General features: G+C 38.5%; 1 protein-coding gene across 1 annotated transcript in view; it reads left to right on the forward strand.

Moving 5' to 3' along the window:
* Positions 1-24,806, forward strand: part of Pgm2l1 (phosphoglucomutase 2 like 1) — a 43,409-nt gene that overhangs the window by 13,034 nt on the left and 5,569 nt on the right. The window contains exons 2-10 of the mRNA XM_032893039.1: positions 10,713-10,880; positions 12,623-12,729; positions 13,660-13,744; positions 15,744-15,827; positions 18,919-19,112; positions 20,844-21,033; positions 21,332-21,429; positions 22,056-22,233; positions 24,556-24,649. Of these exons, the coding sequence (XP_032748930.1) occupies positions 10,713-10,880; positions 12,623-12,729; positions 13,660-13,744; positions 15,744-15,827; positions 18,919-19,112; positions 20,844-21,033; positions 21,332-21,429; positions 22,056-22,233; positions 24,556-24,649 (1,198 nt within the window). The remainder of the gene's footprint in view (positions 1-10,712; positions 10,881-12,622; positions 12,730-13,659; positions 13,745-15,743; positions 15,828-18,918; positions 19,113-20,843; positions 21,034-21,331; positions 21,430-22,055; positions 22,234-24,555; positions 24,650-24,806) is intronic.

Below are 24,806 nucleotides of genomic sequence, written 5' to 3' on the forward strand. Positions count from 1 at the left end.
AAAGAAGCTTCAGCAAGCGTAGCCATGGCTACTTGAAGATGGCGGCAAGAGGATCAGTTGAACTTAGTTTTTGATATCAGCCTGAGCTGCACAGTGAAATTTTGTGTCAAACTAGAGAAGGAAGGAAGGAAGGAAGGAAGGAAGGAAGGAAGGAAGGAAGGAAGGGGGAGAGAAAGAAAGAAGCCTATTTTTTCCACATTTTTCCTTGAAGATCATCTGTTTATTTATTTATTCATTGTTATAAATTTTTTCATGGAAAATATAATTCCAACTTTACCAATAATATATTATTTTACTTGATAAATCACCGTTTTTCATTGAACATCTTAAAAATATTTCTGGTTTAAAAACAACAACAACAATAACAACAAAATCCAAAACCCTATTTTGATGCTAGGCCTGGTGGTTCAAGCCTGTACTCTCAGCTACTTAAATACATCATTTAATGTATAGCTTTTATTTAGGCTTCCTCCCATTTCTCGTATTTTTTTTTTAATTTTTATTATTTTTTTTTTAGTTTTTATATACTGTGTTTTGATCATAGTCACTCCTCCTCCCATAACTCCAGATCTACCCCAGTTCACTACCCTTCAAACTGTGTGACTTTGAGTTCTTTATTTTTTTAAAAAGCCCATCAAGACCAGTTTGCGTTACTCAACTATTCTTGAATATATGGTCTTCCCCTGAGATTGGTCCACCCACCAGGGGCTACACTTTGAAAGAAAACTCTCTCTCCTCACAGCAGTTAACAGCTGCCAAAAGTTCCAAAGCTAGGAGCAGGATTCATGCCCAGCTCCTATCTCCATGCTGGGATTTGGTCTGGCTCGAGCTGTCATAGGTTTTGTTCCTGTTGTTGCACCTGCTCTGAGTTCATACATGCAGCAGCACTGCTGTGTTCAGAAGACACCATTTCCTTGTCATCCACTGCCTTGGGCTCTCCTACACTCGCCCCATCTTCTGCAATAATCCCTGAGCCCTGGGAGGAGGGGGTAAGGTTCCACTCAGGACTGAATATTCTGCTTTCTCCTCTTCTCTGTACTTGGCCAATTGTAGGTATCTGTTAATCACTGTTTATTACAAATAGAAATTTTCTTCAATGAGAGTGTGGAGTTACATTGATCTATTGGTATAATGGTAAGTCATTAGAAGTTGACTTACTTCTATGTACACTTAGCAGAATAACAGTATAGTAGGTTCTCCCTTAGGGCCTAGCCGTAGATTCTTGTCACAGTAATGGTACCAGGTATGGGTTTGATCTTGTGGAGTGGTACTTCAATCCAGTCGTCAGTGATTGTGATATTCTTACCACATGTCCACTAGTGGGCATGTCTTGCTGTGCCAGTCATTATATTATAGGTCTCGGGGTGTTCACAGCTGGGTGTGATTGATGATTACTTTTCTCCTCTAGTAGCGTTCATAGCACCTTCTATCGCTGAAAATTAGCCAGTAGGGATGAAGCTTTCATGTACATAAATGCCAGCTTTATTTCTCCATATTCTTTTTTTTTTTTTTTTTTTTGGTTCTTTTTTCGGAGCTGGGGATCGAACCCAGGGCCTTGTGCTTCCTAGGCAAGCGCTCTACCACTGAGCTAAATCCCCAACCCCTATTTCTCCATATTCTATGACTCAAATATGTCTTCAGCAATAAAGTCCATAAATAAAATCAAGGGTAGGGAGAGCAGTGATAACCTATAATGTTTGGGGGGGTCTATGGGGCCTCAGTAGCCAACAGCTCTAAAAGAAGTAACCCATTCCTGGCACTGGGCTTTAAAAGGTTTATAAACAGGCAAAAATTGAATCTAGAGTCTAGTACTGTTACTTAAGAATGAGAGTTTAAAGGGCCACCATACGACTACTTATGGATTCAGTATCAGCACTAAACGCACTAAACCCCAGGTCTGAGTTATTTGAGTGGCCTGAAAATTAGGCTAAAACCAGCCTAGATTGCTGTTGGTTTTAGGTACCCAAGAAAAGAGAAGAAAGAAATCTATGTAAGGGGAAGTACATTCATTTTTGTTCATGTTGTTTTAAGAAAGGATGTCAAGTAGCCCAGGGTAGCCTTACTCTGTAGACAAAAATGACCTTGAATTGCTGGTTGTTCTGCCTCTGTCTCATGTGCTTGATTTACAGCTACAGTGCTTGAAGCCTTCATTGAAGGCCTCAATTTGTCCATATTAATAACATTACAAATAAAACACCCAGCGTAGAGTGAGTTAGCCAGATCCATTAAAGAAACAGGTCAACATAAACAATCCCCACAAAAACAAATGTGCTACAAACTGACTTGTAGAGTGCTTCATGTTAAATTCTAATATACAGACTTTAAACTAATGTCGATCACCAAATTTAAGAGATCAAAAAGAGAAAATTAAACATTAGGCAGAGAAGTAAAATAATGCAAAAGCTGGTATGTTTTTAAGTGTAAATTCTGATTCTGAGCCCACATTTTACTTTAGTAAAATTCAGAGTTAAAGAGAGAATTAGCAACCTACAGATAGGGCAGCAGGAATATTGAGAAGGAAGACTGAAGTGACAGAGTGATAGTAGGAAGGCTGAAGAGGAAGTGTGGGTGTGAGGCCTGAGATGATATAATTTAGTTCTCACATCCATTGGATCGAAGCCACCAGGGACAGGAAAGAGAGTAGACCAGCAACAGTATTTGAAGAGATTGCAACTGTGAACTTTCCTAAGCTAATGAATAATACCAGTTTATGGATTAACTTTGGTATTGATGTATGCTCTAAGCTTGCCCATAATTACAATTATACCTAATTACATTACTCTAAACAAGGAAAGAATAAGAATATTAGCAAAGAACGGTCACATTTTGTATTTTAATGCATATATATGACTTTACAAATCTGGAATTATTACATATATGACTTATGAACTTATGGCTTATATCTCCTAAGGTAAAAATCCTGAGTATCTCACATACCATTAAAAGTTAATAAGATTCTGGAGATGATATTTGAATGTATCATTATACTTTTAATGTATGTGCATATGTGTGCTTGTTCATATTTGTAGGTACATGTGCATTTTTGGGTGTTGTGGGTGCATGTGAGGTTGGTGGCCAGAGGATGACCTTGTATGTTGTCTTCAGTAGTGTTATCTATTACCTATAAAACAGGGCCTCTCAATGGCCTGGAGCTCACCTGTTAGGCTAGGCTGGTTTGGCCATAGAGGCCCAGGGATCTTCCTGTCTCCACCTCCCATCATGGGATTAAAAGTCCATGTCACTAAGACCAGCTTTTTATATAGATACCCAGGATTAAATGGAGATCTTCATGCTTGGGAAAGCACTTTACCAACAAAGCCATCTCCCTAGCTCCTTATGTTAGACTTTTTTATTTCACCATTTTTCTATAGAATATGTGGTTTACTTATTTAGTTAATATTATTAACATTTTAGTGAGTATCCTTATAACGAAATCTTTGGTATGTTTATTTTTGTTTTGTTTTGTTTTGGAGACAATCACATAGACTAAACTGGCCATGAACCAGACCAGCTGGGATAAATATCTAGAACTAGAACAACTGGATCAAGACTATTTAATATTCGAGCTACTGGCTAAGTAGCCTTTTACTCCAAATTGTTGGGATAAGTAGTATTTCAGATTTCTAAATTTGGGGTTTTAAAGTCCCTTTGTGCAAGTTTCAGCTTTCAGAAATAACTAGGGTCATTTACTTACTTCATCTCACGTTCTTTTTCTGCATGGCTTTGTCATGCCTCAGTTGAAGAGTGTCCCCTCTCCCAGAACTTGGATGAGATTTTGTCATAGCCTCAAGAAACAAGCAGGAGCAGTGGAAGTGATTGTCCAGGACTGGACCAGGAAAGGCGGTAGAGCTGCTCTCTGGATACTTGCCCTTAGAACCCAGCACTGGGAGGGCATCCAGGCTACAAGGAATGCCCTTTGTAGATGTTCTGTTTAATAGCATGGGTCCTTGATAACAGCTATCATCGCTGTCAGATACACAACAGACACAATTGGAGTTGATTCCAGCAAGCAGATCTTTGAGTCTTTCAACAGAGGCCTCAGACACTTCCTGTCTACAGAAACTGTGGAAGATAATAAGTAGTTATTGATTTCGGCCTTAAAGTTGGAAGGATTTATTATCCAGCCATAGTAAATTCAACCTTCTTCCCTAGCTCTGCTCTTAAAAACTCTTAAAATTAAATCACAAAGCCATTTTCACCTAAAAATTAAAATCAGATGAAAATGGTGTCTTGATTTAATTTAACTAAGTTACTGAGTTACTGCGAAGAGCCAGTCTAGTCTAAATCTAATACTGAAATCATCGTGTTTCTACTCGCAGCTTTCCCCCGTCCCCTCCAACATCGAGTTCATACTCACTTTTCACTGTCAGGTCAGACCTTGCTTCCTTCAGTTCCCTTTCCTCAGTTCATCCTGGCTTAAAAACGTAGTCCAAATACTGATCTACCACCCAGAACCCAGCATACTCTGTGGAAACTGCCCTTTTACTTACTTTTCCACCTCACTACATAGTAACCAATAGTATCTTCTAAATGTGGCACATAGTATGTGCTTGGTAAATAGGTATTTCCATTTAGTTAGTTTTAATTATTTTACTAGTCTATGTGTATAGTGTTTTGCCTACATATATGTCTGTGTACCACAGCCATGCCTAAGTGTTTAAGAAGAGGATATCATATACCCTGGAACTGGAGTTAATGTGAGCTACCATGTGGATGCTGAGAATCAAACCTGGGTCCTCGGCAAGAGCAGCCAGTGCTCTTAACCACCAAGTCGTCTCTCTAGCTGCATTCTTATTTTCATAGCTAGAGATCAAAGCTGGGGCCTGTGCACTAAGCTAGCACCCTGCCAGTGAGCTACATCCCCAGGAAGGCTTTAAAATACAATAATTGGCATCTTTAACTTTTCACATTAATCTTTCCCTATCCAATATTACACGTAAGTGATAGCAAAGCTGTATTTTAAAACTCACTTTCTGGCTGTGGTCTAGTTAATGTTTTCATTTCTTGGATTTTTATTTTTCCCAGAAAAATGATTTTTCAAGTAAATTGATGAGTATAGCCATTCAAGTTTTTTATCTAGGCTAATTTAATGATAATTTGAGTACAGTTTTTTAAAGATGAGGAAATTAAATTTAGAATTGTACACAGATATTTTCATATGGGGAGACACTCCTTTAACATGATTATATTTTGGGCCATTTCTCTGGGACTCCTGGATATGGACCTGGCCAATGTTTGTCTTTCTTGCCAGTATTAAATAAACTTGCTTCAATTGGGAAGAACATGATTATATTTTGAAGCTAATAAGCAGTCATCTGACTGTATTCCCTGCTCTGCTCCAGGGCTGTGGAAATGGATCTCCAAGCTGGCTGACCCTCAGAAGTAAATGTCAGCCGTGTCCACTCCTCAGGTTTTCAGGTTGCAGTTTCCTATTTCAACTTCTCTTTAGACATAAACTTTAAAAATTCTTTATTATTTTCTTAACCTGGTATTTGTTGTTCAAATATAGATCTCTGACTGAGATATTTAAGAACAACAAAGTTTTGTAATTTTAGACATTCTGAATTACAGAAGAGTTTGTACATAGGCTCCCTTTATTGAATAGCAGTATCAGGAATTGGGATTGTTAACTGATACTGTGTTCTTTAATATCTTTTCTAATCTTCTGAGATACAGTGCATGGTTCAGATTGTTTGCAAGCTGTTAGGTCACTCAGATATTCTTAAGTAGATTCAAGTTGCATAGGGATTATAAAATAGTATATTAATTATTTTCTCATTGCTGTGACCAAATACCTGACAAGTAGCAACTAAAGGAAGACATCCTTTTTTTTGGCTTAGAGTTTGAGGAGATCACTCCTCATGACAGAGAAGGCATGGCAGCAGGTGAAGGAGGTGTCTGAGTGTTTTTATCCATAATCGGGATCAGAGAGTTGGGGCAGCAAGATGGTGCTCAGCTTCTTTCTCCTTTTATAACCTCAGCCCATGGGATGCTGCAGTCTACATTCAGGATAGGTCTTTCTTCAAGCAAGCCTTTTGGAAGCACCCTCAGAGAGCACAGAGGTGTGTTTCCATAGGGCTTCTAAGTTCAGTCAACCTTGCCGTAAGTGTTATCTGTCCATCACAGGTATGGGAAAGGATTTACAGGTAAACCCATTGACAAGCTCGGTTACTTTTATTTAAAGTACTTTAAATGCATTTATATTTATTACACAGAAGCAATGCAAAAGGACCTAATTATGAGCATAAGAGGTTCAGAAAAGCTTAGACGAGTCCAATATGATTTTTCATATGTAAGTGATATAAATTCCTTCATTTGTTGGCAGAGTTGGTGTGACTTGGTGTAGTGTGTAGTTTTCTTCATATCTGTGAAAGGTTGTAAGAAGGTAAATGTTAAACATTTCTGTGTATTCAAAGAATCTTGGGAAAGCCATTTTATTCAGTGGTGTAGCCACTGGCAGGGTGCATATGGCTCTGGTAAACATCCCTCACTCACGTAGCTGTAAGGAGCCCCAACGAAACTCATTGAGTCACCAAAAATCAATTAAAACTGTAAGCGCAAGTGTGAAAGTAGAAGATGGGGCTAAAGAGTCGGTGAGAGTAGAAAAGAGGAAAGAGTAATGAGGAGGAGGACAATGTGATTGAAACTTGTACATGCACGAGAATGTTACAATGATACGTATTATATATAACATGTGCTAATAAAAACATTTTTAAAATAATACTAATACTAAAAGATTACTTTTTTCATATTTGCATTTGGACTTAAATGTTCTATGAGTATTATGTAAGTAGTTACTTCATTTTATTCATTTTAGTTACATAGAGATGCAACAATCAAGCTGGGCATGGTGGCACACCCTTTAGTCCCAGCACTTGGGAAGCAGAGGCAGGTGGATCTCTGTGAGTTCAGGCCAACCTGGTCTACATAACGAGTTCCAGGCCAATCAGAACTACATAGTGAGACCCTCTTGCAAAATAAAATAAATAAATAACCAATCAACCTCTCTGCTTCCTGAGGACATGTATGTGTTTACCAGTTGCCAGGAGGGAAAGTCTTATCAGGCTGCTAGAACTTGCCCATCCTCTTACAAGTAAGCCAAGTTAAATGCACTGACTTGCCAGGCTGGACGTGGCTGAATCATTTCTTCAGTCCACCGTTTCTCTCCATATCTAGGGTAAATAGAAATAGACTTCTCAAGCAGTGATATAATAAGGGCAGTTTGTGAGATGAAAAAGATTTCACACAAGCTCACAATAGAGTCACTCATTATGAATACAAAACTGGTAGTTATAATAAATGATGGGTTCTATGTACATGAAATATCCAGACAGTATTAGGGCTATAAAACATAAATGTCACCTTTTCACCTCAGTTTCCACTCCTGGTATTTGCTTCAGGGATAATTAATTTTTAGTTTTCTTCTTTTCTTGCATGAACTAAGGCATACATGTACACTTTTTTTTTTTTTTTTTGAAGGTTCTTTTTTTTCTTCTTTTTTTTTTTCTTTTTTTTTTTTCAAAGCTGGGGACCAAACCCAGGGCCTTGTGCTTGCTAGGCAAGCGCTCTACCACTGAGCTAAATCCCCAACCCCACATGTACACTTTTTAATACTAATGAAAATACTTCATATTTTTTCTGCCTGCCTTTTCTTTCTTTTTTTTTTTTTTTGGTTTTTTTTTTCGGAGCTGGGGCCCGAACCCCGGGCCTTTTGCTTTTTATTAAGCGCTCCTAACCCCTGGAAATTGTATTTTAAATTTCCCCAACCCCCTTTTTACTGTTTACTGGCATCATTTGGTTATTTAAATATTTTTTTTCCTTTTTTTTTTTTTTTTTAATTAACTTGAATATTTCTTATATACATTTCGAGTGTTTTTCCCTTTCCCGGTTTCCGGGCAAACATCCCCCTCCCCCCTCCCCTTCCTTATGGGTGTTCCCCTCCCGACCCTCCCCCCATTGCCGCCCTCCCCGCAACTGTCTAGTTCACTGGGGGTTCAGTCTTAGCAGGACCCAGGGCTTCCCCTTCCACTGGTGCTCTTACTAGGATATTCATTGCTACCTATGAGGTCAGAGTCCAGGGTCAGTCCATGTATAGTCTTTAGGTAGTGGCTTAGTCCCTGGAAGCTCTGGTTGCTTGGCATATTTAAATATTTTTAGCAACAAAATACAACTTCAATTTCATTATCTAAAAAATAGAAGCTATTTATAACTACATAGCTTTGTAAGTCTTTTTTCCAAGTTTATAACACCATGTAATTTAATTAATAATTTAATTATCTAGCTATTAATTAATAGAGACATGAATTTAAAATAAACCTCAAATGTCTGTCGCCGTAATCATTTAACTCTTTCCCATACAGGTTTACTGTGTTTAATGTATCATGATTCTCCATTCATATTTTTCTCAAACAGTAGCTTTTTAAGAAATAGGACTTAAGTTAGTACTGTATCTGAGATTTGTAATACAGAGAAGTTTAGGTCCTGCTCTCATTTTTGTGCAGTTTAACATTAGGAAGTATCTTTAGTCAGCTCATAGTGGTGGATCGTTTACATATTTATGTAGCTGTATCAAAAAAGATGCTGTTTCACATTGTACCTGGAGTTGAATTGTTTTTACACATTATTAACCTGCTCAGTACAATTGTTTTCTACTTAGAACCAGACCAAATGTTCAACCAAATGTGTTTAAATCCTGCCCAGCTAGCTCAGTCCTCTGGGGAATCTGTGACTCCTTTTTTCTTCATCTGTGTGATAGTTACAATAATGCTACCAGCAAGAATGGAGCGGCGAACATTCTGGTGTTGAGTGAAAGTATTGCTTCAGCACAAAAATCCATGGGTCAAAAACATATGCGACCTAAAATTTGATGCTTTGCTGCAATTACTCTGGAAAACCTTCCCAATTTACAGCCTCACTAACTGGAAATCAGTACTCATCCTCTGTGCATAAAGAGGCCATTCGGGTTTTGCTTTAATCTCCTGATGTTAACAGCTTCGTTTTACTTCTTTCAAATCTAATGATACCTTTAACTTTGGGATAGTTTGTTAGTAGCTTAGATATTCTTTTGTTTAGATTTTTCTCCTAATAGCTATTCCTATTTTTATCCAGGCTGTGTAGATGTTAGTGTATGCCATTTACAAAACAGAACATGCTTGAATCTAGGTTTTACACATGCACACTCTTCAGTGTTATTAAAATTTCAGAGCCCAGTATGGTGGCACATGCCGGTAATCTCAGCTCCTGAGAGGTAGAGGCAGGATAATCAAGAGTCTAAGGCCAGCCCTACCTATGTAGTGAGTTCAAGCACAGCCTGAGCTACATGAGAGCCTGTCTCAAAAAGAAAGAAAATTCAGTTAATAGAACTGCCATGTCTTACTAGTTTGCCCACAAACTCCAGTTACTTTAGTTTCTACTATAACCAGAAACTGTTTGGTTTAAATTTTGTATTAATGATATTTTTATGTGTAAATTCAAAGTTCTCTTAGCACTGAATACCCGTCGTGTGCCTTGGTTTGTAATGGCGAGCATTAATTAGCATTTTATAACCTATCAATGCAAAAAATGTAAATACTACAGATTCAACTCATAGTAACTTTGGCGAGAGAAGTTATGGTTCATTTTGCATTTTTTTTTAAATATTTAGTCCTCCCATAAAGAATTTTAGAAAATTTCATTTAGGCTTTCTCATAATTTTATTTCAATTTGAAATCTTCTGGTCTTTTTGTTTGCCTGTTTATTTCTTTATGCTAGGGATTGAAATCCAGGAATCTACACATGCTAAAATTATAAATATGGATGTTGGCATGCCTTGTCTCTCATGCCTTGTTTGCATTTTAATGAAAATCTAACATGACATACTTGACACCTAAAATCTCATTATAGTCATCTGGCGCTGTAGATGAATGGAATGAGGTTTTTAAAAGACTAGTAAGGGTTTTATTTGTTTGTGTGTTTGTTAGTTTGTTAGTTTCTTGAAAAGGGGTCTCAAGCTTGCAGTGTAGTGAGGTTGCCCTTAGACTCCTGATAGTCTCTCTCCCTATCAGATACTTAGTAGAGACACAAAGTAATTAATTCTAGGTCTAGGAAGGAGATAGACAAGAACGGAGAGGAAAAACAGTATGTATTCTACCCATCAAGCCATCTTGTTACTGTTATCCTGCAATCCCTGCATTAGTACTTGGTTTCTCAGAACTAAGCAAAAGATGATTTACTGTTTAGCAATTAGAACTATGCCCATTCATGGGTTATAGGCTTGTTCCACCATGCCTGTTTTATCTTGATTTGAAGATCTAGTTAAGTAGGCATTGGGAGGTATCTTAATAGCATTTATCCAATAGTTTGTCTATATATTTTAAAGTTTAATGAAGACTCTTACTTTAATTGACTAAAGGAATTCATAGTTCTTAAATTTAGGATTATATAAAAATAGATAAATGTAAATCACCCTCAGCGGGACCTCTCTTAAGGACTCAGTATCTCTTGAGGACTCAGGAAGTGGAAGGATTTTTAATAAATATATACTATACACTATATATGTTTGTGTCTTGTGCTCTGCTGTTGTATTTTTGTAGTATATACTAACTTTAATAAGTACTTTAGGATCTAATGAACCAGGCTTATAAGTTACATTTTGTGTCCTCAGACAGGCTCAGTATCAGCAGTTTATGTTCTCAAATAGATCTGCTTTTTGTTTTGTTTTGTTTTTAAAACAGAATCCCAAAACAAAAGAGCAGATTGAAAATCTCTTGCGGAATGGGATGAACAAGGAATTGCGTGATCGTCTTTGTTGCCGGATGACTTTTGGGACTGCAGGACTTCGATCCGCCATGGGAGCAGGGTTCTGCTACATTAATGACCTTACAGTAATACAGTCAACACAAGCAAGTATCACATATATATATATGTATTTTTATACTTTTATATATGTACTATTATATATGTACTTTCCTCTGTTATTTTATTTTACAAATTTGGTAGTACCCTATAACTTTAATTTTTTCAAATCCTACTTATAATGATGGTTCTTAAAAGCTTTAACTTCCCTTCTAGCCCACCACCCACCAGAGGTAATAGAAAAGAAAGGATATGGGGAAGTGGACCTGTTTAGAAAAGGTTCTTTGGGGCAAATGCCATCTGCATTGTCAGGAAATCAATAGCTCAGTTTACAGGTCAGCAGCAGCAGCTTGATTCACTTGCAAACACTTCACATATTACACCAGCAGTCCAGTTCCTTCGAGTCAGGATAGCAGCAGTGGTGGTATGACCTAGCAGAACAGCCAGGCCTCAGCTGAATCAGCATGAGTCAGCAGGAGGGATTCAGACCAAGACCAACAGAAACACCAGGAGAAGTTTTTAGCTATGCCTTTCTCAGCAAAGCAAAAACCAGCGAAGACCAACAAGCGTTACACAGCTAGCTCTACCAGCAAGCCTTGCCAAGCTCCTCTCAGTCCCTTTAGTTCTATTTATACCCTCCAAACATCGCTTGTCCTCTACATGCCATGCCTCCCCAAGTGTCTTGCCTCAGCACGTGAGTGTGTCTCAGCAGACATCACTCTGCCAATCAGCCCAGATTCTGCTGAAGCAACAAGAAGCCACAGCACTCCACCAGAAGTTTTTTGGTTCGTTTTCTCTCTGTGGAGTCCCAACAAATGGAGCTCAACTATACATTGTAAGGCGGACCGATACATGTGTGTCGTTAACGAAGAATCCATCACATGTCCTTTCACATGCTTGCTTTAGCAGAATATCCTTTCACCTATGTCTGCCTCAGTGAAACGTTCCTTCATGTGTCTGCCTTAGCGAAACATCCTTTTACCTGTGTCTGCTTCAGGAAAACATTGCTTCACATGTTTGCCTCAGAAAAACATCACCGACACAACTGACTTTTCAAGAACTCTTAAAGTTTCTATGTCAGTACCCTTCTTTTAAAAAAATTAACTATTTTGATTGGGAAGGTATTCTCATAAACAAAAGGGACAGACTCAATTTTGATCTTTTGTTTTGCCCCAAATTTATGTTGGAAATCATTTATGTGTCTACAAGGACACTTCTTTTCATGAAGAGTTCTTTGGCTGAGTGTTGTGAACACCTTTAGTCCCAGCACTTGGGGGAGGAGGGGGAGGTTGAAGCTGATGGGACTCTATAAATTTGAGAACAGCCTGATCTACAAAGCAAGTTCCAGTCCAGCCTGGGCTACATAGTAAGATGATGAAAATTCTGACCTAAAGCCTTGAAGTAAAAACTAGTTTCCCTGGTTCCTTCTGAGTGTTCTTTCTGACATGCCCCCTTCTCCTCTTACCCTCATTTCTCTCTCCCTCATGTTGTGTGTGTTGTACTGGGATTGTGGCATTAGAATGGTATTTCTGTAGTAATGTGGTGAGCAGTATTGCTTCCACATTAGTAAGCATGGCTATAAACATCAGAGCCAGTTCTGAGTCAGTAAGCAGCTGAATAAAACCAAGAGACTTAAGTCGTAAAACTCAGAGGTTGAGGCTGGGATGCAGCTCAGTGGTAATGCACTTGCCCAGCTTGTTTGAGGCGCTCAGTTCATCTTCAGTGCTGAAAGGGAAATGGGGGGCACCTAAGGCAGGTCAGGAACTAACCTTCCATGTCTTTGCTTCAGGGGATGTACAAATACCTGGAGAGGTGTTTTTCAGACTTCAAGCAGAGAGGCTTTGTTGTTGGCTATGACACCCGGGGTCAAGTGACCAGCAGCTGCAGCAGCCAGAGGTACAGTGTTAACTACCACAGGGATACATTGGAATGGGAGTGAAATATTTAATCTTTTTTTCTGCTAGTAAGAGTTCTGAAAAGAGACCTTCGTATAGAAGCTGATCCCATGCTAATGCTGATTGAATGTTTTCCTGAAGCTTAAGAACAATTTTATCTGAAAGAGAAGTAAAAAAGCACTTCAGAGATAAATAAGCTTTGGATTTTATAGAAGTATAACTTCCTAAAATATTGGAAGTTCAAATAATAATATCAGTGTATATATTGGGGAATGGGGGGAGACTGTAGGAACCGAGTAGGGAGTAACTATGAAGCGTCTGTTCTCTTATAATCCTGCTCTAGGATCTATTCATAAGTTGATAATCATGGTACCTCTTTATGAAGTTTATCTGTCTCATTGTCCTTTGATCTTGTTGCCTTTTACATGCTTTATTTCTTAGTTTAAAACAACTATCGCTGCCAAAAGATGAACAAGATGTAAAGAATTGTAGTGTCAGTTCTGCTTGTTGTTAAGGACCGTATAGTTTTCTTGTTTGTATTTGGAGGGTTAGGGTCTTTTGTTTTATATATGTGTGTGTGTCTGGGAATGAATGCAGGTAGGGCCTGGTGCATACTAAGCCAGTGCGCTACCACTAAGCCATATCCCTAGCTCCTTAAAGAAAACAAGCATCAACAACAAAACCCTTACTTAACAGTTTCAAGTTGGAGCATGTAGCTTAAATAATTGTCTGGCCGGGTGTGATAGCACATATGGGAGACTGAGGCAGGATCATGAGTTTGAGACAAACCTACCTAATAGTTCCAACCGGTTTGGCTACTGCAGAAGATCTTGTTTCAAAATTCAGAATAATTCTATCGTGAAACATTTATTATACGGAAGATTAGCTTATTAAAATTATGGGAAGGACTAAATGAAATCTCTCTTTTTAGGCTTGCTAAACTCACTGCTGCGGTGTTGCTGGCTAAAGATGTTCCTGTTTACCTTTTTTCAAGATACGTTCCTACACCTTTCGTAGTAAGTATGCTGTGGTAGTCACTACTCAGCTGGCTGTCCTTCGGGGGGTTTCTTAAGTCAATAGGATTTAAATCTTTGCCATGCGTACGTCCAATTCAATGAAAATCCAACTAGAGGAAGAAAAATAGTTTTGCTTTGAGCTTGGTTTATATAAGTTGACCAGCTGATGGTCATGGTGAGATGTTTAATGATCTTATTTCAGAAATTGATTTATCAGGACAAACGTGACACATAGATTTGAGCGCACTATTAGCAGGTTGAGATGGGTTTTGTGTGCATTTCCACCTGAGAGCTGAAAAACAGTGACCAGTCACCAACAGACTTCAAAGACTGATACGATTGACCACTGACCTGATAGATGTGTTTTATATGTATACAGTGATCTAGACTAAAGAGCCACCAGCCACATTTGCAACTAGTGCAGTTAATAGATCATGTCCTAGTTACTGTGTTACAGTTATAATCGATGTACATGGTCTGGTGCTACTTGACAAAATGTAGCAGTGGAAATGTGAATATATTGACAAGGTAAAGCAAAGACTCTGTCTGTAAAACTGAACAGCAAGGAAAACAACAAACAGCAGAACTTGTAAGGTAGAGCTAAGCCCTACTTCGAGGGAAATGTGTAAGTTTAATGAATGTGTTAGCCAGAGAAAAGATGTTAAGATACCGAGCTTGTGCTCTAATAATGCATTAGTCCTAAAGCAGAGTAAAACGAACGAAATCATAAAAGTATAAGTCAGATAGTAACAAAAGACAGAACTGGGCTGAAGAGATGGCTCTAGGTGCCAAGCCTGACAGAGTTCAGTCCCTGGGGCCCACACAGTACAAGTAGAGAGCCACGTTCTACAAGTTGTTCTCTATTCTTACGTCATGAATGCGCCCCCAAAATAACTAAGTAAATGTAATTTAAGATTTAATTGATAAAACCGTGGAGTGCTGAAGCTGTAAGACGCAGCAAAAGGAGTGTGTAATAAATACAGTAGAAACTAAGATAATCATAGTATTTCTAACAACGTAATTCGAATAAATGCAAACTTGGATAAATAGCCAGTTTCTTAGAATAACAGTTGATACAACAAAACTGATAAGAAATAAGCCTAGATAAGATCTATAATTATTCAGTAACTTTAATTGGTATTTTTAAAAGCATTCTCAAATGTCTATAGATTATTCTATTGTAGTTGCTAAAGTATTTTTATCTGTCCCAGATTTACTCCCTTTTATCACCATGACTTCAAATCCAGGGTTGTCTTCCTTGACTAAGGGTAGCCAGAATATCTTGGAGAAGGAACTCTGATCGGGTGTGGGTTTTAAAACTGTTTTTGGAATCAAGTTAAGGGAATAGACTAGTATGATCGGACCTAGAACATCTACCAGCTCCCTTCCCCTTTCTCGCCCCCACCTTCTGTGGTCTGGAGAGTGGTTGGTATGATGGTGGAAACAGGAAGGAAGTGTCCAGGGAAGAGAAATAATCAAGAAAAGGGTGAGCTGACACTTTATGTGCCGTGGAGGCCACAGATCATATGTAAAGATCTTCAAATTAGAAGACAAAAAAGACTTATACCTTTGAATCTGTTACCCAATGACTATGTAATGTCAGATAAAACTGGTGTAAAATGTGATGGATTAGATGGCTTCTAAGTTTATTTCCATCTCCAACTATTTGTAATTATACTTACCATTCCCAGTCCAGCAAAGTGTCTGTCATATAGCATTTACTAAATATTATTATATAACAAAGATTAAGACAATTTTATATCAATCAGCAATAGGAGATTGAGAAGAAAGGCCATTTAAGGTGATAATTGAATGGTTGTTAAACTGCGCGTGTTAGAGAAGGACCTTACCCATCAAGCCTGGAGCAGGCAGATCTTAAATTATGATATCTAAGTGTCCTCCTGAATTATTTAACCAAGTAGCGTTCATAGAAAATATGCAAATATCTAGCAAGCAAAGTGGAAGAATGCTGCTAGGAATTTATTTTTTTAATTTTCAGCCATATGCAGTTCAGGAGCTCAAAGCAGTCGCAGGTGTGATGATTACTGCTTCCCATAACCGCAAAGAGGACAACGGGTACAAGGTAAGCCTTGGACTCCCAGCCTTGGCCTATTTTGTAACTTTTACTTGAACAATATATACTCGATATTTTCTATACTGAGGAGCAAAGCCAGGCATTGGAAACATATCAAAGCTTGGATGTGTATCTCTGATAGTGTTTACTGGTTCCCAGGGTGTGTATATTGCAGTGGTCTCTTCGTTGGAGTTTTTACTTCTTTTTTTTCCCTTGATTTCTCCATCCCATCCCAAATATATCCTCTGTATAATTTCAGAAATCAAGTCATGTTTTATATCAGGAATACGAAGACTGAATGGAAGAGTCAGGGAACCAGTACCTTGAGCTCACTCTCCCCTCTCTCTGTTCTGCCCAGGCTTCTCAGTGGCACAGGACCTACTTGCTCCATTAGCCTCTCTGACAAAACGTCACAAGTAGAGTGCCAGAGGTGAAAAGTAGCTTGTGAGGTGCACATGGAAGGCACACAGTATAGTACTGAGCTGCGTTCAGGCTCCTGGGAGATGGACCCATATTCTTACATTTTCCTTCTTGTTTGGGAGGACTCCAGACACACCAAGTTCTATCTTAAATGGGAGAAAGGTTTAAAACTGATTAAAGATTTGGGGCCTGCTGGGTAGCGGTGACACATGCCGTTACTCTCAGCACTAGAGAGGCAGAGGCAAAGCAGATCTCTTGAGTTCGAGGCTAAACTCTACAGAGCAAATTCCAGGACAGCCAAGCCTACACAGAGAAACCCTGTCTCAAAAAGCAAAATAAAACAAAACAAAAAAATATTTGTGGCCTGGCCCATTCTTAGAGGCAGGGAAGAAGCATAATTAACTCAGTTTGTGACCTGTAAGTTTCAGGTATGGTGAATCAACCAGGTAAGCAGATGTGCTGTAAGCAGCTGGATGTGGAGATCTGTAACTCAAGGAAGAAATATGAGCTGAAGACACAGACTTTAGGGTTCCATATCTATTACGACATACAGAACAGAGACTAGGGAAATGACCCTGTGGGTAAACTGCTTGCTCTGAAAGCATGGGACCCGCACTTGCTTCCTCAACGCCCATGTAATAGCTGGATTCAGCAGTGCGCATCTGTAACCCCAGTGCTGTGGGACAGAAGCAGGGAACCTGGGGCTCACTGGCCAGCCATTCCAGCTGAGACAAGGAGCTCTACCAGGTTCAGCATGAGATCCTGTCTCAAAAACTAAGCTTAAGAGGGGAATAGACGTACAGTTCAGGGCTAAGGGTTAAGACCGCTGCTGTTCTAGAAGACCCTGGTTCAACTCTCAGGAACCATGCAATGGCTCACAACCATCTGTAAATCCGAGGGAGGGGATAAACACACTTTAAAACAAACTTCTCATGCAAGTAAACACAAATATCCTAAAAATAGGGAAATTTTGGCCAACTTTTAATTACTGCTTCTATTTTACTAGAGCTTATGGATCTGATTAAATTGTTTACTTGATCTTGACTTAACATTGGTAGGTTATATATCAAGAAATTTATCCTTTTTATTTATTTATTTTTTTGGGGTTTTCCAGTTTAGTAGAATACAGATTTTTAAAATATGTCCTTATTCTCTGAATGTCCTCAGTGTCTGTAATAGTACACTGTTATAGTACAACAGTAATATCCTCTTCATCTTTAATTTGGATTTTCCACTTTCCATATTTTGCTTAATATGTCTTAGAGTTTCCTGATCTTGTTGATTTTTTTTCAAAGAACCAAGTCTATTTCACTGATGATTTGTATGGCTTTTGTCTTGTTTCTGGTTGTTGCCTTCAGCCTCAAGTTTGAGTACTTCTTCCCTTACATTCCTTGGGTGTTATTCCTTCCTGCTCTAGAGCTCTAGGTGTGTTGCTAAGTTGTTAATAGGAGATGTCTTGGGGTTGTCTGCGTGCTTTAACGTGGTCAGTCAGTGGTCTCAGCTCGTTTCTATAACTGCCTTCACTGTGCCAGAGGCTTGGATACGTTGTGTTTTTACTTTTACTTAGTTCTAAGAGGTTTTTAATTTTCTTGATTTTTTTTATCTTGACCTATTTTTTAATTCAGTAATAAGTTAATTAGTTTCTATGAGTTTGTGTACTTCCTGCTGTTTCTGTTGTTGATAGAATCTTAAGTCTAACAATTCATTGCATTGCTGTGACAGCCTAGTATTAAGTATATGCACTCAAATGCATTCTGCTTTCTTCCTATTTGTGTGTAACATCAGGACTCTATGCTGTATCCATGACAGATTTAGCATAAATGTTTTTAAAGCAAAGTCCCCTCCAACTTTGAAACCCTATAAGGTCTTAGAATTAACTTTTGTTTTGTTTTTGTTTTGGGAGTTGTGTGTGATTATTCCTGACGGCTTATTGATTAAGCTGCTTGATGAATTGGAAACTGGTTGAAATGTATATAGGTAATTAACATCTTTTCTGATACATAGTTTAATTCTGATACATACTTTAATTTATAGTGGAAATGATTTCTTCTGTTTCATATAACTGAACTTAATAGTGTAAATCTTTGCGGATACTTCTTTGTTTCTTTGTTTTTAAAGGTTTAAGTGTATGAATGTTTTGCCTGCGTGTATACAGTACCCTCACTGCAGCGCTGAAAGAGGGCATCAGATCCCCTGAGACTGAGACTGGAGTTACTGGTAGTTATGAGCTGCCATGTGGGTACTGAGAACCAAACCCAGGTCCTCTGCTAGAGCAGCCAGTGCTTTTAATTGCTAAGCCATCTCTTCAGCCCATTTCATGTTTTTTTTATATTATCTTTATATATTATATAATATATAATTATATATTTATATATTATCTTTAATATGTAGTTATAAATCTAAGCGTATCATTAGACACTAGTGTGTGCATATAAGGTGGTTATATGATGCCTTATATTGACTTGTTACTATTCTAAGGTAGGAAATAATACATAATTCTCTTTCACAAGCCTCTCTGAAATCCTTAGCGTCAGTGTATTTTGGTGTTAGTGAATTAGTCTAATACTGATATATTTACTTGCTTAACTTCCTCACAATACCAGAGATCATCTCTAGCATAGCTAAGAAAAAGCCCAGGAAGCATTTTAACTAATTATGGCTATGTTTATGTATCATATAGGTTTATTGGGAAACTGGTGCTCAAATCACATCTCCACATGATAAAGAAATCCTGAAATGTATAGAGGAGTGTGTGGAGCCCTGGGATGATTCTTGGAATGATAATTTAGTGGACACCAGCCCACTGAAGAAAGATCCTCTTCAGGACATTTGCAGGAGATACATGGAAGACCTGAAAAAGATCTGTTTCTACAGGTATCCAAGTGGGGCTGTGCGACGACCTTAGAATGCCATTAACATAGATCCAGGCCTGGTATAGATAGTGTCCTAAATGAGCTTTGTATCAGAATCAATCAGCCTCTCTCTTTCCTTCCGTCTCTCTTTCTCCCTCCCTCCCTCCCTCCGTGCCTCCCCTCTCTCCCCTCTCTCCCCTCTCTCCCCTCTAACGTACTAGGAGAGACTTAGGTCATATTAAAGACATAGAAGAACCAAGATAAGGAATATGTCACAAACCAACATGAGGGGCACATCACTAACCAAAGACTACAAAGTCATCGAAATGAAGAATCACTGTAATTAATTGAAGAAGAAGAAAAAAGAAAATCAATGGTTGTTAGTAATAGTAAGAAAGCACATTATTGGTTACTTTTGACTATTTGAAGACTAAAAATCAGTCATTCAGGGCTTTTAATGAATTGTGAATCTTCATTTTTAAAATTAATTCTCATACTTTTTCTTTTCCATGTGTAAATTCCATTTCAGAGTTAAAGAGTTGACTGAAAGAGGAACGTTTTTCAAAGAGAATTAAAAGCTACTTTTTTTCTGTGCTAGAGATTGAACTCTGGGCTTTATACATACTAGAGAGGCACTCTACCACTGATCTAGTTTCCCCAAATTCAGCTATTAAATGCAGAAAGAAGAATACAATTATAACATCACAATTTTGTTATTTTGATAATGAACCTTAGCAGTCATCCTTAAAGCTTATAACAGCAATAAATTGATAGGGAATTGCAGGTGGACGGATGAGGATGACAGGACACTGATAAATATTAACTGTGAAATTGGCATTTTGAGCTTCCTCTTGTGACTTAGTAGAAAATACACATCTATTCTTGCTAGAGGAATTGGAATAGAATCTAATGTTGCCTCTAGATTCAATGACCCATCCATAGTAGGAACAGAGGAGTGTACTATTTTTTTTTCTTTTTTTCGGAGCTGGGGACCGAACCCAGGGCCTTGCGCTTGCTAGGCAAATGCTCTACCGCTGAGCTAAATCCCCAACCCCATGAGTGTACTATTATATACAAAGCTCAGTTAATAGAATGAGTGCTAGTGTGGACCAAGCCCTCCCTGGGTTGACTCCCTAGTAATGCACAAACTGGGCATGGTGATGTACCATGTGAAATCTTAGTACATGGAGGCAGGAGGACCAGAAGGAGTTCAGTCATCCTCAGCTACATAGAGAGTTTGAAGCCAGCTGCAGACATTTAAAAGATCTTGTCTGAAAGAGAGGAATGAGGGAGGGAAAGAAAGAAAGAAAACAAATTATAAAAAGGTTGCATAATTTGCATACCAAGATATTTAACATAGTGTGGGGAGAGCAAAGATTGGAGAAATAGGGAAAGAACGTTTACAAATTAAAAAAGATTTGAGAGACATAGCAACCAGGTGATATTTTTAAACACTTGGAGAAAATGTGAACACGGATATTCGACAATAGTTAAAAAATATTGTTCAGTTTTTTAGATGAATGAAGGTGTAATTGTGTTCTTAAATACTAAAGTACTTTGTGCAAAATAATATGATTTTTTTGAAGAAGTAAAGCCAGGCCAACAACGTTGAAATCAATCACCAAGTATATGTGGATGCTGGGTGTTCTCTCTCTATGGATATTTTGCTATTTTTATAAATTTTGTTTATTATAGGAAGTGGTTAGTTAAATGGTAAGTAAGGGTGTGTGTGGTTTTTTTTTTCTTTTAACAGGGACTTAAATTCAAAGACCACCTTGAAGTTTGTACATACCTCCTTTCATGGCGTTGGACATGACTACGTGCAGTTGGCTTTTCAAGTGTTTGGTTTTAAGCCTCCAATTCCAGTCCCAGAACAGAAAGATCCAGATCCAGACTTTTCTACTGTTAAATGTCCAAACCCTGAAGAAGGAGAATCTGTGCTGGTATTGTTTTTAAATTTAAATGATTCTAAGCTTATCAGCCACCAGGCGGGATGGGTCTGAGTGACAGTCAGAGGTGGTGTACATGCTTTCCTCGTGCTCTGCAGCAGGCTCCACCGTGTAAAATTAGAGCAACTAGGAGTTCTGTTTGAAATTTCTGTAGAAAATGGCTTTAGTTAGATCTCTCTAGACTGCATGCTTTTTGGAATTCATATCATGACAATAGTGCCCACATTTAGGAACAAGAACATTGGGTCTAGGTTCTTTAGTATAATCTAGCCTTTTTGGGTCACTGTTTTAGGAACTGTCCCTGAGACTGGCAGAGAAAGAAAATGCCCGGATAGTGCTAGCCACAGATCCTGATGCAGACCGACTGGCAGTGGCAGAACTTCAGGAGAAGTAAGTAATTTGAGCTCCTGCCCTGTGGGACAGATATCTACATCTCCTCTCAGGCATTGAGGGTTGTCATAGAAGAGGGCTGTGTAAAGATCCTAAGAGCCAGAGGTGATAAGTGACTACAGCCATCTGTGTCTTCAGGGCTGAGGTCCTCGGCACCTATGAACTCACAGCACTGGTGGAGACAGGCAGAGGGGTTCATGGAGCAACCTGGCTGGCCAGCCTAGACAAATTAATGCTCTCCAGGTTTAAGGAAAGCCCTATCTCAAACAATAAGGCAGAGAACTGGAGGGATGGCTTAGCGATTAAACGTACATCTCAAGTTCTGGGTTTGGTTCCAAGTTCTAGGGAATCCAACACCCTCTTCTGGTTTCCACAGACATTGCAGAGACGTGCACATACAGGAGAAAACAAGCACACAAACATACACATAAATAAAAATACTTGTGTGCACACATAGATATTCATGTATACTACACACCGAAAGGTGGAATAAATGTTTTATCAAAAGTTCCATGTAACAGAATTTGGGGTTTCCCATCTAAAGGAAGGTGATTTGAAGCTATAAGTCAAAAAGTGTTCATGAGAAGCTATGAAGGTCTTGACTTTGAATTTTATTCTTTCTGCAGTGGTCATTGGAAGGTGTTCACAGGGAATGAGTTGGCGGCTCTGTTTGGGTGGTGGATGTTTGATTGCTGGAAGAAAAGCAAACCAAATGCCGACGTGAAGAATGTTTACATGCTAGCCACCACTGTCTCTTCTAAAATTTTAAAGGCAATTGCCCTTAAAGAAGGATTTCATTTTGAAGTAAGAATGAACTGAACTTCACTAGAAGTCTGTGTGCTGCTTTGCTAAACATTTCTGTAAAGACATCCCTGCACCAAACTAACTTTCATTGATCTCATTGATAACTCTGTTTTCTACCTCAGTTCATGCCTGATTGATATTTTTGATAATTTGGACACCCTAGCCAAAATCATCTAGTATGTGAATTTCTGACTAAGATGAAATGTTCTGTAAGACGTCTCCATATAATATTGTCTGGGGATGTTGTATGGGAACATAGAACATTTTAGACCGGGAAAAGTTTCTGACAGACATCAGAAAACTATAGGTCTCATTGAATCTTTGCTTCTACTCATCAAATGCAGAATTATGACTTGTTACCTTAAATGTAACTCTAAATTGGAAACTAAAACCCAATGACTCTATATCCCGAAATTAAGTAGTGACTCTCAGAGCAGATCATTCATTTTTGTGACCCTCAGGCACTTAGTAACCATGGACTTATGATAGGCAGTTAGTTTCTTGCAGTCTCTTGGACTAATGTCAATTTTAAGTTGCCTTTTGTCATCTTTGTTATCGTCAAGCTATGGGTCATAACACTAATTAGCTACTAATCGTAATTAGATTTGGGAGGTTTTCAACTGATGAGTTACTGTCCCACTGCAAGCCATGCCCTGCTTTAGTGTCAATAGGGTACATTGTGCACACTAATGCTAGACCTTACCATCACTAATCTGATTCCTAGTTCACTTTTCTGCTTCCTCTCAAAACAACAACAACAAAACCCTATAAACAGAAAAGCCAACACCACCCTCAGTAAAAACAAATGTACAGTTTTGCTCTTTAAAATCAAGTTTCTTTTATGCTCAGGATATTTTTTTTTTTTTTTGTTACAGACAAGGAAAATGTTAACATCATGCATCATGATTCAGGATCTTAGCCCTGAATAAAATTTCAGTATCTTCTAATTTTTTTTTTCATTTCTTCTAGTTCTGGGCTGGAGAGATGGCTTAGTGGGTATAGTTTAGCTGCATGCATGAATTCTAGTCCTCCTGTGACAACATGGGGATTGGGGGTGGGAGAGTCCTTCTGAAGCTCACCGGCCAGCTGTCCCAGTGAGTGTAATAGCAAGCAAGGAGGAGACCCTGCTTTAAATAAGATTGAAAGATGTGGACTAACTCCAGTGTTGTCCTTTAGAGTCTACATGTGGACTGTGGCACATGCATGCATGTGCATACACACCCATCATACATAACAAAAAAGAAAAGATGAATATTGTGCTTGTTAAACACAAATAAAAAATTAGTACATACTGACATTTTATTCAGGGCTGAGATCCTGAATTATGTTACATTTTCCTTGTGTATAGCAAAAAGATATCCAGAACATGAAAGAACCTTGATTCTAAGGAGCAGAATTATACATTTGCTTGTTTTTACTGAGGGTGGTGTTGGCTTTTCTGTGTATAGGGTTTTGTTGTTTTGAGAGGAAGCAGAAAAGTGAACTAGGAATCAGATTAGTGATGGTAAGGTCTAGCATTAGTGTGCACGATGTACCCTATTGACACTAAAGCAGGGCATGACTTGCAGTTGGACAGTAACTCATTAGATGAAAACATCCCAAATCTAATTACAATAAGGACTTGGTAAAGGCTTTGTGTCTGCCAGTGTTGTGGAATGGTACACACAGTTCAAGCATGTGATGTGCTTATGTTTTGTCACTAAAAACTTAAAGGCCTTGATTAGTCGAGAAGACTAAACCACATCCTTCATGAGTGCTCATATTTTTTTTTTCGGAGCTGGGGACCGAACCCAGTGCCTTGCACTTGCTAGGCAAGCGCTCTAATACTGAGCTAAATCCCCAACCCATGAGTGCTCATATTAAGGTTGTAATGCGCTTAAAGGACAGCAATTGCTTCAGGAAAGCAATATAATTAAACTGCCTCCGTCCCTACGTGCAGTCTTGGGAAGAGTAATCTCTGAGGTTCTGCAATGTTGGTAAGCATTGGAAGGAGTGACGTGAAGCATCCATTCAGTACGTACTAGGCAGTATCCATTGTACCACATGTATACACACACCTGTCATTGTGAATCTGTATTTATCACTTATAAACATGTTATATTTGTTGTAAATTGCCTGTCACTCTGCTACTGGGTCATTAGTTGTGCCTGTGTGTGTGGTTATGGTAGCTTGAGACTATATATCTACCACGATGTAAACTTTTACGGACCAAGGACTGTGACAGAAGCTCACTATGCAGGAGCTGTGTGCACTTTAGAAATGAGCTCTTTAAAATGTGTTCATCAGAGTCAGTTAACTGGAGTGGCTTCCTCTACATTTCAGGAAACATTGCCAGGCTTTAAATGGATTGGAAGTAGGATAAAAGATCTCCTAGGACATGGGAAAGAAGTCCTTTTTGCATTTGAAGAGTCTATTGGTATGTAGTAAATATCCATACTCTTTTCTTTCAGTTGAAAGCATTTAAAATCCAGTAATTCTGTAGAGAGGAGACATTTACCTTCCGGTTATAATTTTGAGTTGCAAAGGTGCAGAGATGCATGCCTAGCAGTATATATGTCTTCAGTGGATAGAAG

Source organism: Rattus rattus, chromosome 2 (genome assembly GCF_011064425.1).
Source record: "Rattus rattus isolate New Zealand chromosome 2, Rrattus_CSIRO_v1, whole genome shotgun sequence".
Lineage (NCBI taxonomy): Eukaryota > Metazoa > Chordata > Mammalia > Rodentia > Muridae > Rattus > Rattus rattus.